Source organism: Aptenodytes patagonicus, chromosome 3 (assembly GCF_965638725.1).
Source record: "Aptenodytes patagonicus chromosome 3, bAptPat1.pri.cur, whole genome shotgun sequence".
Taxonomy (NCBI): domain Eukaryota; kingdom Metazoa; phylum Chordata; class Aves; order Sphenisciformes; family Spheniscidae; genus Aptenodytes; species Aptenodytes patagonicus.
In genome coordinates, this window is record NC_134951.1 from 103538667 (window position 1) to 103552696 (window position 14030).

At 36.9% G+C, this 14030-nt stretch overlaps 1 protein-coding gene across 3 annotated transcripts in view; it reads right to left on the reverse strand.

The window, feature by feature from the left end:
- The window catches only part of MTA3 (metastasis associated 1 family member 3), a 145362-nt gene that overhangs the window by 82702 nt on the left and 48630 nt on the right, over positions 1 to 14030 (reverse strand). For all 3 annotated transcript variants that reach the window (XM_076334458.1, XM_076334460.1, XM_076334459.1), the window contains exon 7: positions 5623 to 5725. In XM_076334458.1, the coding sequence (XP_076190573.1) occupies positions 5623 to 5725 (103 nt within the window). The remainder of the gene's footprint in view (positions 1 to 5622; positions 5726 to 14030) is intronic.

Here is a 14030-nt window from a genome sequence, read left to right on the forward strand (position 1 = left end):
GATGCAAAAAGAAATTCAGCTCCAAGTCTGAATTAGTTGTTTTCAAATGATTTCAATTTCAAGAAGAAATACAGTAACACAAAATGCACAGAGGAATAAACACGTGCCAAGGTGCCAAGGAATAAACATGCCAAGCATGACAGACAGGCAGAAACATAGTATTTTTGATACTCCTAGTAAACTTGATGTCAACATATTTTTCCTTTTTATTGCCAAACCATCTGCCTACCATTAGATGCTGTAATTCACCTTGCTAGTAAACATCTAATTTTCTGAGTGCAGCATATGCATCAAGATTTTTCACCATCTTTACCGCGTAATTTCATGTTACAATTCTGCCATTAAATTTCATTACCTCTTTAATGAACTCCAATTCCTCTTACTTCTCACCACCTAAAGAGAATCCAGAAGCACACTAATATTGAAGCTTTCAAACCAGTGACTTTTATGCACTTATTTTCATTGATGAGCTTTGGGAGCCTTGTCTACTGCCACTGACTACACTGAATTATCTTACAAGAACAGAGTATTACTATTTGAGCACACTTTTAAATGTTTTGACTTATTGTTCTCAGTTGACGAGTGTATTCTTTTCCTTAATATGATGAAAGGCACTTTGCTAGTTGAAGCTGCATTCTGGTCCCTTCCTCACTGTAAGATAAATTCGTGTAACAAATAAACCTCCATATACCATGAGCACTTATATAACTAAATCAATGGTGACCAACAGAAAATTAATATAACTGTCTTAGAGAAAATGGAAAAGTGGAAACAACACAGGAAGGATCAAGTTCTAATTAAAATGACTAAACACGTAATTTTCCATTCTTCTGTGATTTTAAATCAAAAAATAAGCAGGCATTCAAATGAAGAGAAATATGTTATGTTAGCCAGAGGTATGCAATGCCATTTTAATTTCAAAGTAAGCAAAGTACAAAATTTTAAGGTAGAGATGCAATGCTTTAAGGCTATTTTAATTAGCCTTCAAAACTCTGTTTTAGTTGGAAATAAGCTGGGACCACAAATGTCTGGAAAATAACTTGATTTAGAGATATATTCCTTCCAGAAGACTATATTGATAATCTACTTAGTTCTTTTATTCTGCTTCATCTAAGTTGTTAAGTGTTTCACTGCATCATAAAGTACATAAACAGAACTAGAATGTACCAAAAACATATCATGTAATGAATTATAGACCAAATTAGCAGATAGAAAGAAAATGAAAAAATATGGGTCAGGTCTACAGCTCTCAGCATCTGTCCAGACTGGAGCCCACAACTTCTACCACATTTGAGTCCGGTCAGGACCATTTTCAACTCCTTGACAAATTAAAAAAAAGACAGGACTATTATGTTATACACACAGTAGGAAAGTTTCTATTTCCTAATACTATGCAACTTGGAACAGTTAGAAAGAGAACATGAGATCTCACAAGGAAAGGAAGTGTTCCTTGTATATTAGGAATGATAGACACTGATGACTAGAGAAAACAGGGTGCATCTTTATCAGTGGTCCAGTTCAAATTAGGAATGGCGTTTCAAAGCAACTGTCCCCAGGCATCTTTATCCACTGCACTTTAACCAACATCTGTAGCGTACAAACTGGATTTCTGTTAAGTTAAACAGTAGTTACACATACTCATAGATATTTAGTCCACAGGACCAATTAGAGTTAGCCTAAAAATAAAACTGCTCAAAATATGCATAGTATGGATGCTAGGTCCTCAGCACCATTCAATTCTACAAATCCACTTGTACAGTATTGTACTATTTGCCAACGTGGACAGATCTAAACTGCTGTTGCAGCTTCTCAGAGTCCTGTTCTTTGAAGCTAGCAGACACAGAAGAACTGTTGCCAATATATATGACAGAACAAAAATGGGTTGATGTACCTGTACCTTACTTGAATGGAGTAGAAAAATAGCGTTGGAATTCTCACTGCCAGAGTATAAATGACAATGCGTTACCCAAAAAACAACTCAAAACCAGAATACGTTAGTCTGGTGCCTCAAGCTTCTCCTAACAGATGCTTTTGCTAGTTCAAGCAAGAGGCCCTTGCCCAAATTATGCTTCAGTAGTAGCAATAAGGTATTTTCAAGATTTGTAAATCCACAGTCAAGCAAGACTACTTAGGTAGCTCAAGGTTAAGCATCTTTCCGCTCAAGTACTCTTACGCTTTTTTTCAAAATCTCCATAGATTTTTCTGGCACTGCTACTTCCGATTTCCAGACAGGGTAGGCATATTCTTCTACCCTTATATCCAGCAGATTATTGCATACTAGGGCCTAGTGACAGGCCCAGACTGACCAAGCATATAAACCTAGAAAAAAGCCCTCTCAGTCCTGAGCCAGTAAACAAACCTTGTAAGACTGGGAAAGCCACATGCCCAAGAATATAAACGTTCTTACAAATGGCCAACGCAAATAGAACACCTTCTAAAGAACCAACAAAGCGTGCTCGTGTGATTGAAAAAGCTAAAGTCTCTAAGGACAAATGCAGCTCTTCCTTCAACCAGAACAGACTAAAAAAATGAGAAGAAATACTCGATGCCTTTGATGCAGCATGTGAAAATGCTTTTCAAATTTCAAATACAGATAGCATACACACACTTAACCAAAATCACATATAGGAACGCATTTAGGAAAAAGTTCTTACTGTCAGAATTTCAAATTTGCAAAACTAAACATAACTTCCAGGAACCAGAGAAATACCATTCTCATTGGAAACCCAGCGGGCACAGCCAATGCCCAGTGAACTGCAGTTAGGCCACAGCAGAGCTATCTTCCGAGTCCATAAGCACTGTTTACCAGATCATAATACCAACTCCACTGTTAACTCAAGCAGCTTTTAATGGTCTAGTATAATCACAGAATCATAGAATCATTGAGGTTGGAAAAGACCTCTAAGATCATCGAGTCCAACCGTCAACCCAACACCACCATGCCCACTAAACCATGTCCCTAAGCGCCTCATCTACACGTCTTTTAAATACCTCCAGGGATGGGGACTCCACCACTTCCCTGGGCAGCCTGTTCCAATGTTTCACCACTCTTTCAGTAAAGAAATTTTTCCTTACATCCAATCTAAACCTCCCCTGGCGCAACTTGAGGCCATTTCCTCTCGTCCTATCACTTGTTACTTCGGAGAAAAGACCAACACCCACCTCGCTACAACCTCCTTTCAGGTAGTTGTAGAGAGCGATAAGGTCTCCCCTCAGCCTCCTTTTCTCCAGGCTAAACAGCCCCAGTTCCCTCAGCCGCTCCTCATAAGACTTGTTCTCCAGACCCCTCACCAGCCTCGTTGCCCTTCTCTGGACATGCTCCAGCACCTCAACGTCCTTCTTGTAGTGAGGGGCCCAAAACTGAACACAGTATTTGAGGTGCGGCCTCACCAGTGCCGAGTACAGGGGCACGATCACTTCCCTACTCCTGCTGGCCACACTATTTCTGATACAGGCCAGGATGCCATTGGCCTTCTTGGCCGCCTGGGCACACTGCCGGCTCATGTTCAGCCGGCTGTCGACCAACACCCCCAGGTCCTTCTCTGCTGGGCAGCTTTCCAGCCACTCTTCCCCAAGCCTGTAGCGCTGCATGGGGTTGTTGTGGCCAAAGTGCAGGACCCGGCACTTGTCCTTGTTGAACCTCATACAGTTGGCCTGGGCCCATCGATCCAGTCTGTCCAGGTCCCTCTGCAGAGCCTTCCTACCCTCGAGCAGATCAATGAAAGCCTTTACATTCAAGCACACAACATACTGAATTTAAAGCTGCCACAATCATCACAGGAGAACTGTTTCTCCAGAAATTGGTGAAAATCTGTGTCAGAAGCACTTAATGCAACAGAAATGTGATCTTGCAGCCTGTGAATACAAGTATATAGGAGCTTGGAAATAGTTTCTGTCAGTTCAAAAGCAGCTTACAAAGACGAATGGAGTTTTGTGGAAGAACATCAATAAAGTGGTACCTGAGTACCATCCGATACAGATGGTCATTAGTGATTGCCTACCACAAGATCTGGGATAGCTACAATTAGTCAGCTATGACCAAGACCCATTCCTGCCATAACAGAAACATTTTTACAGAAATTTATCAACTTCTAAACAAATGCAATCTTGGTCACGGCACAGCACTGCACAGGATGTCTTAAATAAGGGGACAAAGAGAGAAGAATGTTCTTCTCTAAAAATTTCATTTATTCTCTGTCACTTCCCAGTAGACTGCTTACTGGTACACTCCTCTGGGAACACTTTCAGCTTCACAGTATACTACTTCAGCTCCCCAGAGCGGCTGCAAAATGGGGAGTGGAGGGATGTGAAGGCAATGAATGAATGCCTCAAAAATGCATGTAATCTTCACACAGATGGTATTTTTAAGGCACCCCATAACGGTCTGCCCACACATATCCAGGTATTATATTGCTGGTGATAGAAGTAGTTCTGTTTTCTGGGTTCTTTTCTATGGAGCATCTACCAGGCACTGTGATCTTCTGAATAGATGCATGTTCACACCTATACCCCTCTGGCTTGCTTGGAAATTCAACAGGGGCAGGCAATTTTTACCACTGTATAGAAAGGATACAGCACTACAAAGTAGGGGAGAAAGAAGAAACCCAGGTGGATCAGCATCTGCAACCCATTTCACCATACACAAGCTGGAAAATATAAAGCAACTTCTCTATTTCCTTCCTGAAATGCTTTGTTCAAAAGGGAGAAAGAATAAAGAACAGAAACTGGAAATAATGTAAAAGGATTATTTGCCTAAGAAGACTCGAGGCTATGCTCTGCAACTAGGTTACAGAAAATACAGGAGATGGAGTGATTCAGGATAAAATACCTACATTAGCTGTGATTAACAGTTCTCTGCCATCATTAGAACAGTACCTTTGTACTATATTTGTAAGTATCAATTACAGGACAGGCTAAACATGCTGTATCTTATGAGTGTAGAGTTGTCCTTCAGTAAGAAGTCTACAGAGTTTTGAATTTTCTTTTTTTAAAGTAGAGAAATTATTTTTAGAGGTATTTATGAATCCCAAGGGCTTTGATGTTCCTGTCATAAATCTGCATAATCAGATGCAGATGCAATGTTAATTTATAAAATTGAACTGACCAGATTTTTTTCACTAATGAAATGCATCACTTCAAACCTTTTATTTCAACATTCATCCAAAATAATTGCACTGCATATTATTCAGCTTATATGCAAATTGGGCAAGTTCTGCATCCATTTCATTTGTTAATATTTTCTTTATTTCTACCCTTAACTTTATATTACACTACGAAATTCCAAGTAGTATAGTGTAAGACTGAAATATTAGCACTGAAATCCTGTTTCATTTACTCTGAGGGGAAAACAGACTGATGTCTACATTTAAAGTATCAAATTCTACTATAACCTGAAATATAGGCAGCGCAGCATTATTCCAAAACTCACTCTTTTTCTCTCTTCTGTACTGGTAGCTTCAATAAATGTGCAGAAGATTATGGTATGATTTTCTCTTTTTGCTAACTGTGGGAAAGAGAAGGGCTCACAAAATGGCAAACAAGTTGGGTAACACGATATAGGGGAATAAATAGTCAGTAGGAAAAGGAAAAGGAATTTTTTTTATTAGAGGATTTTAATCTTACCGTGCTACAACTAAAAACTGGTCAATCTGACGGTCAGTAAGGGGGCTATCTGGATCCCATACTTTTACTTCCAGCTTTGCCTGTTCTCTGTCATCTAATTCTCCTGTCAAAAGGTAGATGGGACAAAACACTTATTACTCACAATGTTTTTCTCTGTGTATTTCTTGTACTATGTTTAAAAGAGACATTTTACATTTTTAAACACGCACACACAGTACTTAACAATCAGCAGTTATCCATTTAAATTCCATAATGCAGCATCAGTAAAATAAACATCTTCCCTTAAGATCAGCATTTCAGTTTAAAGGAGGCATTCTTAGGAGGTGTAGTATCAAAGAACTTTAATAAAATGTGATTATAAACTTGAAACCATAACCTAAGTAACCAGTGGTTTCTTTAAATTGCTTCCCAACTATACCAAAGTAACTGTTTCACTGAAGCCATATTAATTTTACACTTAACCAGCTTTAGCAATTAAGCTCTACCCAGTTTGTCTTCTGTCTCCAAAACAAAAATCATTATGAAAAAAAGCTACTACATTTAATTACTTTTTTCACCTCTTGCTCTCAGTCACTACATTATCTGTATTGTTAACACAAATCATAACATTAAAATTGCTGTGTATGTTGACTAGTTATATCCTCTTATAAAATAATATATAAAGCTACAGCACAAGAAAGTTACTATATGCTACATCATGATTTCCCAACTCCATTTGTCTGAACAGAGCAATTTGTGTACATGCACGCAGTCAAAAAAATGGTGGTGGTCGAAACAATGGTGGTGGGTCTCCGAAATTTAATTTGCCCTGTATTCATTATTAAGAGTATGGCATTTGTACTGCTTGGAAGAACAGTGAAGTGTGAAGAAGCTACAATGATTCACGTTCATATGGAAGCCTAAATCTTGGCTTGACTACTACACTAATAACTTCTACTGCAAAATGAGAAACATCACAAAGGCTGATTAGGCAGGCAACACATATTCTACTAGTATGAGAAGATTTACCTATGGGATGTGGCCAACACACTTGGGGCCACAACAGATGACAAGAGCAAAATTAGAATCATTGTCTTTCCTTGGTATTTTAGAATACGAGCATGTTCTTCCTTCAGTGAACACGTGAAGAACTCCAGTGTTCAGTCGGATGCCAGTACTTTTATGAGATAGTCCAAGAATAAAAACCTGTTCTCAAATACAGCTGTTCCATTTCCTTGGAAAATCTAGGCTGTGTAGGTACCTCTCTGAGCACACAGATCACTTTAGTCTGTGTTATTTCTTATGACTTAATGAAAACAGCCAGTCTAAACATGCATAGTATCATCAAGACATGAAATAACCTGTACACTTAAGAGTCTGGAAGCTGAGTGCACACCAAGCACTGGCTTTTCTGAAATCTGATCACATACGTCAAGTTTCTCTAGCACATTCATTCTGGAAGGAAATGAAAATGTGGTATATATTTATCCCTACCAAATACACAAGTTAGAACTGCACCATGCTGTCTGGCTAATGTTTCAGGAACAAATTTCAGTCACATTCCCAGAAAAATAAAGTAAATTACTTTCTTCTGATATACAGGCAATAAAGAATTGTCTGCCTAATGGGACTTACGCTTCTGTTTAAGCTAATTCACATCCAGTACTGCAGACAAACTGTTAATTTCTGGCAATCTTGGGTAGGGTTTTAGGTCTATAAACTTATTCAACGGACTACATACTTGTCAATACACTCATTTTTTCCATCTGTGACAGACACATTGTGGGTGATGTTCTACATTTTTAAGTAATCTCTGAGCACTTCATTTCAATCTCTTAATATATAGTTTTTAAGTATCTTTAATGTTAGTTAACTGTTTCAGGACATCATATCCTGGAGATCATAATTGTAGAAGTATGACAAAACTCAATACTCAGGCAGGGTATACTTCTCATAAAGAGAAAACATCATACAAGCACAGCACAAGTATTCAAACAAAACATGTCACTGTCTTGAATCAAGTTTGAAAAAAGATGAAAAATATTGCAATACTACATGTCTTACTTCAATTAGACATAATTAAACAATTGCTACTACAAAATGTTCTAACTGTTGATAAAGGTAAATCTGGAATATTACAAACAGTAAGGGTAGACAGAGAGGTTTCCAGAAGATATGTGGTCTCTGCCAAACTGCACTTACAAAAAATGCTTCATTCCCAATTTTCCACTTAAATCGCAGGGTATTACCACTTAAACAGGAAGAAAAGTAACCTAAACAGATCAAATCATGGAGGCAGTCAAGCAGTGCTGTAGAAATCTTTGAAAAGTTGATTTCAGGAATAAAAATTTTGTTTACTTCTTTTGAATGTGCTGAAAGAATCAGTACAGGAGGATCATGTAAGATAAACAGGTCTTCTTTCCAGAGATCTTCCTTCAAAATAGTAATTATAAAAAAATCTCTGCTTTACTTGAGCTGTCTGTCCTTAGTTAATCATGCCTGTACCTTATTCTATAGGATTTTTAATGTGGCTACCCCTTTAAAACTACAACACAATTTCTCTGTTAACACCTCTACATTTATCTTTTATTTGAATTGGACACAGAGCTGTAAGACATTCAAACTGAACAGGTATCAAAGTTGCCATAGTATTCATTCCTTATACTGCAAACTCCAGGACACAAACGGGATGGGGGAGTTTAACTTTTAACATTTTCAGTATTGCATCTGAGAAGGTTCTCAGGTTCTGTTTTACAAGTATTACCTTCCCTCACCACTACCGACATACCAATTACGGCTTCTGAGAAGTGCTAGGCTATTTATTTTGAATGGCTGGTATGACATACCCACGTATGCAATTTATTTTGAGCACTGCTTATAATTTTATTATAGCCAATCTAATCCTGAAGATTAATTTTACTGGAAAACATTAGTAGATGGCCAGAAATATGCCTGGTTTTCTCCTCATCAAGCATTCAGTGCCTTACTTCTCATGGTTCTCTTCTAATAAAAAGCAAAATGTTATTTTTTTTCTTAAAAAAAAAAAAAAAAAAAAAAATTAAGTTCTGCATTTTAGTTAGTCATTTTAAACAAAGGAAAGTATGACATGCCTCCCCAGAAAACAATTGTTTTGTAAAATTTTTCTTACAAAAGTAAACCAAATGCAACTTTTAACTGAATGCAATTAAGATGAACTACAAGAAATTAAAGATTTACTTAGTCAGTCTTTTAGACTTCACTTCCCGCAGATAAATACCCCCAAGGTAATTAGCACATTAGATTCAGCATGATTCTATGTTCTTTTTATAACATATCCAACTAAAAGAAAATAACTTGCAATATGAATTATGAACATTTTCTTAGAGTGCAATCCTTTTAATTTTACAGATACGTAACAATGGTGCAATATTGCACCATTGTTAAGAAACTGAAATATGAAATCTATGAAAGTTGCATTTTTTAAAAATGGTTTTCAGGGAAACAATGCCAATTCCACTTCTAATGACGAACAGTTGATGAGGTACCTGACTGAAAAATAGCCAGGAGGACAGTTTTTAGAGACGCCACTTGTCAGGTGCAAGGTCTTATTTTTGTATTTTGCACCATTTGCACTATTTTTCAAAATACCTTTTTATTTTCCTTTTCAAAAAGTAATTCAGCAGTCACTTCAATCCAAACATACAAACTAAACACCTGCAGAGCTCAGCTTTCTGAGTGGATCCATCTTTCATGATATGCAAAACAGAGGTACCAGCTGCTGGATCCCTAATCACATGGGACAGAAAATAGGTAGTTGCAGTTTCTTGGCCATAGTAAGAAGGCAGACATAGCCATGGACAGCAGCTGGACACCAGACCAATTGTTCGTACCGCAGAGTTCCTCCTATTATGGAAATTCATTCAGGGCTTGACACAATCTCTTGAAATCAGCCAGGAGTTTTGACTCGTGTTAATTACCCAGACTCACTAGATACCTAAACACATAAACATGATGGCCTTTGTAGATGTTTATATTCTTAAAGCTTGGCACACATCTAAGAAGTAAATTCAGTGTCTTCATCTTTGTGCTTCAGTTTTATACCTGTGAAACACAAATATCTCTTGGCTACATTGCAAGGATGCAGAAGAGAGGTACTTGTCAGTTCTTATCCTCCCTTAGTCCAGTTCAGCATGCAACACAATGAAGTTTCTGTTACCAGAATACGGGATCAGATTTTGTAGATACAGCATTTAGCAGATTTTTGCCAGAACTCTGGCAGTATGCTAACTGCAGGTAATCCTAAATGTCTTTTTGGACATAGCTTCATGTGCTATATAAGACTGTAAAAATAGGCAACTAATCACTGAAAATGAGGTTTCAATTCATGAACCACCTTCTCATGCTGCTATTTAGACTGCTTGTCTGCAAACTTTTTCTCTAACTTACAGATGAGAAAAATTGCATCACGTTGATTTTCTCATACTGTCTAGCCACGAACAAAGTTCCAGACATTAAGCCTGTCTGTCTAAAGTAAAACCTGAGCCTTCCCCTTCAATGAAAAGTTTGTTAGTTCCCCTCTAAAACACTCAGCATATTCATTCTGCGTAAAATGAATTATACATTCATACAAAGAGGTTAATTATCACAAAACATCATACAGCTTTTGACAAACAACTGACGGGAGGTGGGGGGGGTCATGTACAGCTTAACTGAGAAAGCTGGTTACAAAACGTCGAAGTAATTGCCACTGGGAAAGTAAGTTTTACATGAGGTATAGGAGGAAAGACATCTTTCAGATGGATGTACAAACTTTATCTACTGACACTTAATGAGTTCAACTCTGCATAAATTGAATTCATGGTAAACAGCTAGCTGACTGTTGTTCTTAACTAAGAGAAATTACAACCCTTCTCACTATAAAAGCTCTGCAGACATAGAATTCTTATTACTCATTTTTATTTTTATGATTTGTGATTCTCACCAGTACTGATAATCAAAAATAATCCAGAAAAAAAGTTCCAAGAACTTACACTCAACTCTGCAAAAAATAAAACTGAATTATGTGCAAATAACTTCTCTGATTAAAGTAACATGAGAAAGCTTAGATTATTTTAAAAGTGTAGGCAAAAGGAAAATTATCTGTTTACCTTTCAACTGCAGAACAATTCCCCCCCCTTCGCTTGCCTGACAGATGTATACCCAAGATTTCAATTAGTCATTCAGATAATGAGTTGTATCATTACACAAATCTTATGGTAAAACTCAATTTATGAACATAATGCATGTATGAAGACTAGAAATAAAAAACACACTATAGAAAGACTACCTGTATAGAGACTACATATGAAAGAGATCACCTGAAGATCAGGTGATACAAGCCCATTATTTGTCTACAGCAACTTGAACTGCTACTGAGCATTTTCTAAGCCAATAAAACACGCATAGTCCAATTGCCTCCTATCCTCTAGAGCTCTAGCCTATAAAAAAAAACCAGTCATTTTTCACCTGAAAAATCCCTTTCGAATTAAAGTGCCTCCAACTCCAACGACCTTAGAGCTGTCTCAGTGCTCAGCCTTGCAGTGCTTATAAATCAACCGCTGGTGATCAAAAGACAAGACCTCACAAAGCACTCAAAAGAGCTTTAATTCATCATGTTCTAAATTCCTAGAAATAAACAGAAAGAATTACAATTGGGCTCAGAATAAACTAAACTGTAACCACGCAGTAATGACAAACTTTTCCATAATGCTGCATCAAGAATGGCTGGCTTATGGGAATGTCCAGTGCTGGAAGAAAGGAACAAATTAGGTTGCCTCTTCCCAAAACCCTGAAGAACAATATGCAAAAAGGATATTTCACAGATCGGAGAACATGGAGGTATAACGTCCTAAAATCATACCATTCCCCACTTTATAGTCTTTACATTAAATCACATTTAGGTAGAATCCCCACTGTTACAGAAATGAAATAATAAAAAGTCCTTCCATTTTACCTTTTTATGGCAATTCTAAAGGCAATAACCTAAATTAATATATTGCATAAAACTACAAGGTCACCTTCAGTTCAAAGGCAAGGACAAGTATTCAACTAATGAAGAGATACCTGAAATTCACCTTTATTTTGGAATTGGCTTCTTGTACTCCTTTGAAAGCTGTGAATAAACCTGTACAATGTGACTTGCACCAAGATTCCCCACCACTCACCCCCATTTTACGTGATTTTTTTGGTTGGTAGACACTGTGCAGTGGTCTAGCACCTAGTCCAATCTGAATACAGAAAGATTGCAACAGTTTTTCTGAATTCCTGAAATAACAACACATGAGGTAGTACAGTTTTCAGGAAAGCACAGTGAAAATGCTTCTGTGTATAAATAGTAACAGTACCTTACGACACATGAATATTAACAATATTGAAAATACTTGTTTTGGAAAGAGGGATACCGCAATGCACAGACACTGTATTCTTCAAAAAAAACCCCCACTAAATTAAAATGAAATCTCTAGTCCTGCAATTTCTTTTTTACATATACTTCATGTTATGAATATGCAAATTCCCTTTGACTATAGTATTCTAAAGATAAATAGGGCTATTCATTTGCATAAATTGAAACAAAACATAATTTAGAGGAGAACTTTTTCTTAAGGATGAAATGTATTTTGACTTACTCAAGTGTAAAAAACATTTCATCTGCATCTGATACTTGGTTTTCATCTTCTACAGAATAAAACAAAATCAGACTTACAGTAAAACAGCAAAGGAAACAAAAATATGAACTTACAATAAGTCCATTTAGGCAAAGTTACTGAGGTAGAAAAAACCAGCAAAGTCAATTAAACCCTGAGATGTTGCTGCTTGAAAGGTGATTTGAGCACTCACTGCGATACGTTATTTGGGATAATAAGCACATACACAGCATACAATAAATAACTGTATCCTTCGTAAGACTGACTACCCGACAGAACTCGTTTAGTATTTGAACAATCTCAGCCAAGGCTCTACAGCTATTATTAATAAAGAAATTTTTCCGACAGCAATCATGCACAGCCTTCCACACCAACAACACAGCACAGACCATGCCTAAGTCTCCTCAAGAAGCTAAAGACAGCAGGAGATCATGGCTCTCTTGTTTTGAAGACTAAAACTCCAACTGATTTCTCTTCAAGTATAAAGCAAACTTGAGAAAGGTAGTCCTGCTTTTACAGTTCAGGGCAGGGACAGGGCCCGAAGCAGAACAATCCGAGTAACTCACCTCAACTGTTGAACAGTTTTTATAAGACATAATTGCTAAACAGCACAATTTCCAATTCTTCTAATTTATCATTTGACTGTTAACATAGAAGTTGTGAATGATCTGAGAATTGAAGCTCAGAAATTTCCATTACCACATTATGTAAGAATACTGTAAGTATAGTAAGTATATAATGTAAGGAAGAAAAGAACCAACTTAATCCATGTAACTGCTTGGTTGATCAAAATTATATATGCACTTAATACCTCAATGAATAGTACCAAAAGGCAACAAAAATTTTTAAATAACATTACTAAAAAGACTTCATAAAACACTATGTTTTAGAATGCAAAGCTTCCAAATACCTAATTGAGCTTCTGTAGTATATGTGGCTGTAACCCTTAACTACTGATTTCCCTTGCATCTGCAAGGTTAGGCAGAAGTAAATGAAGTCTTTACTGAAAACAGGCACGAAGAGGCCATTTACATGTGCTTTGTTTAATTTACAGTAAAACTGATAGAAGTCTATAAACATGCATTTAATTGCCCAGCACATAAATCACTAACTCAGCTCCCTAGTAGAGGGATTGGCAAGACTGATACTATAATCCTATTAAAATTTGAAATGAACAACATTGTAAAGAGTATTTTACTATTTGTGATGATCATGCATCTGACAGTTAATTATGAAAAATTTACTCCACTGAGCTTAACAACAAGAAAAAAAAAATCTGCAAATCAAACGAGTGACTACCATATCTAAATTTGCTAACCCTCAAGAAACAGCTCCTTCTTTTAGAAGGTATTACAGAAAAACTTTTCATGTTAACTCAAAGTCAAACGTGCAACCAACAGAAACTCCATTTGAGAACAAAATATATTTGAATACACATAAACAGCAGTTTTACTCTGGTGTATTACCTTTGTTGAGATTCATCTCATCTAACCTTAAACATCCTCTGATCTATTTTAGACATCCATCTTCAGCTGAGATGAATCAAGTCTAGGCAACATTCTTCTACTCTGACCATAAAGGTAAGTCTTCCTGGGTTAGCACAATCACACCTTTTCTGTCTCGTATTCTATACCAATTTCCACAAGTAGGAACTCTTGAATCTGCTGCTTGTATCTTTTGTTCCACACATTCCTTCTGAAAACGTCATTAAAATAGAAAGCCATCATCTTTTAGTTGAACCAATTGCCCTCAAAGATCTCTCTGCTT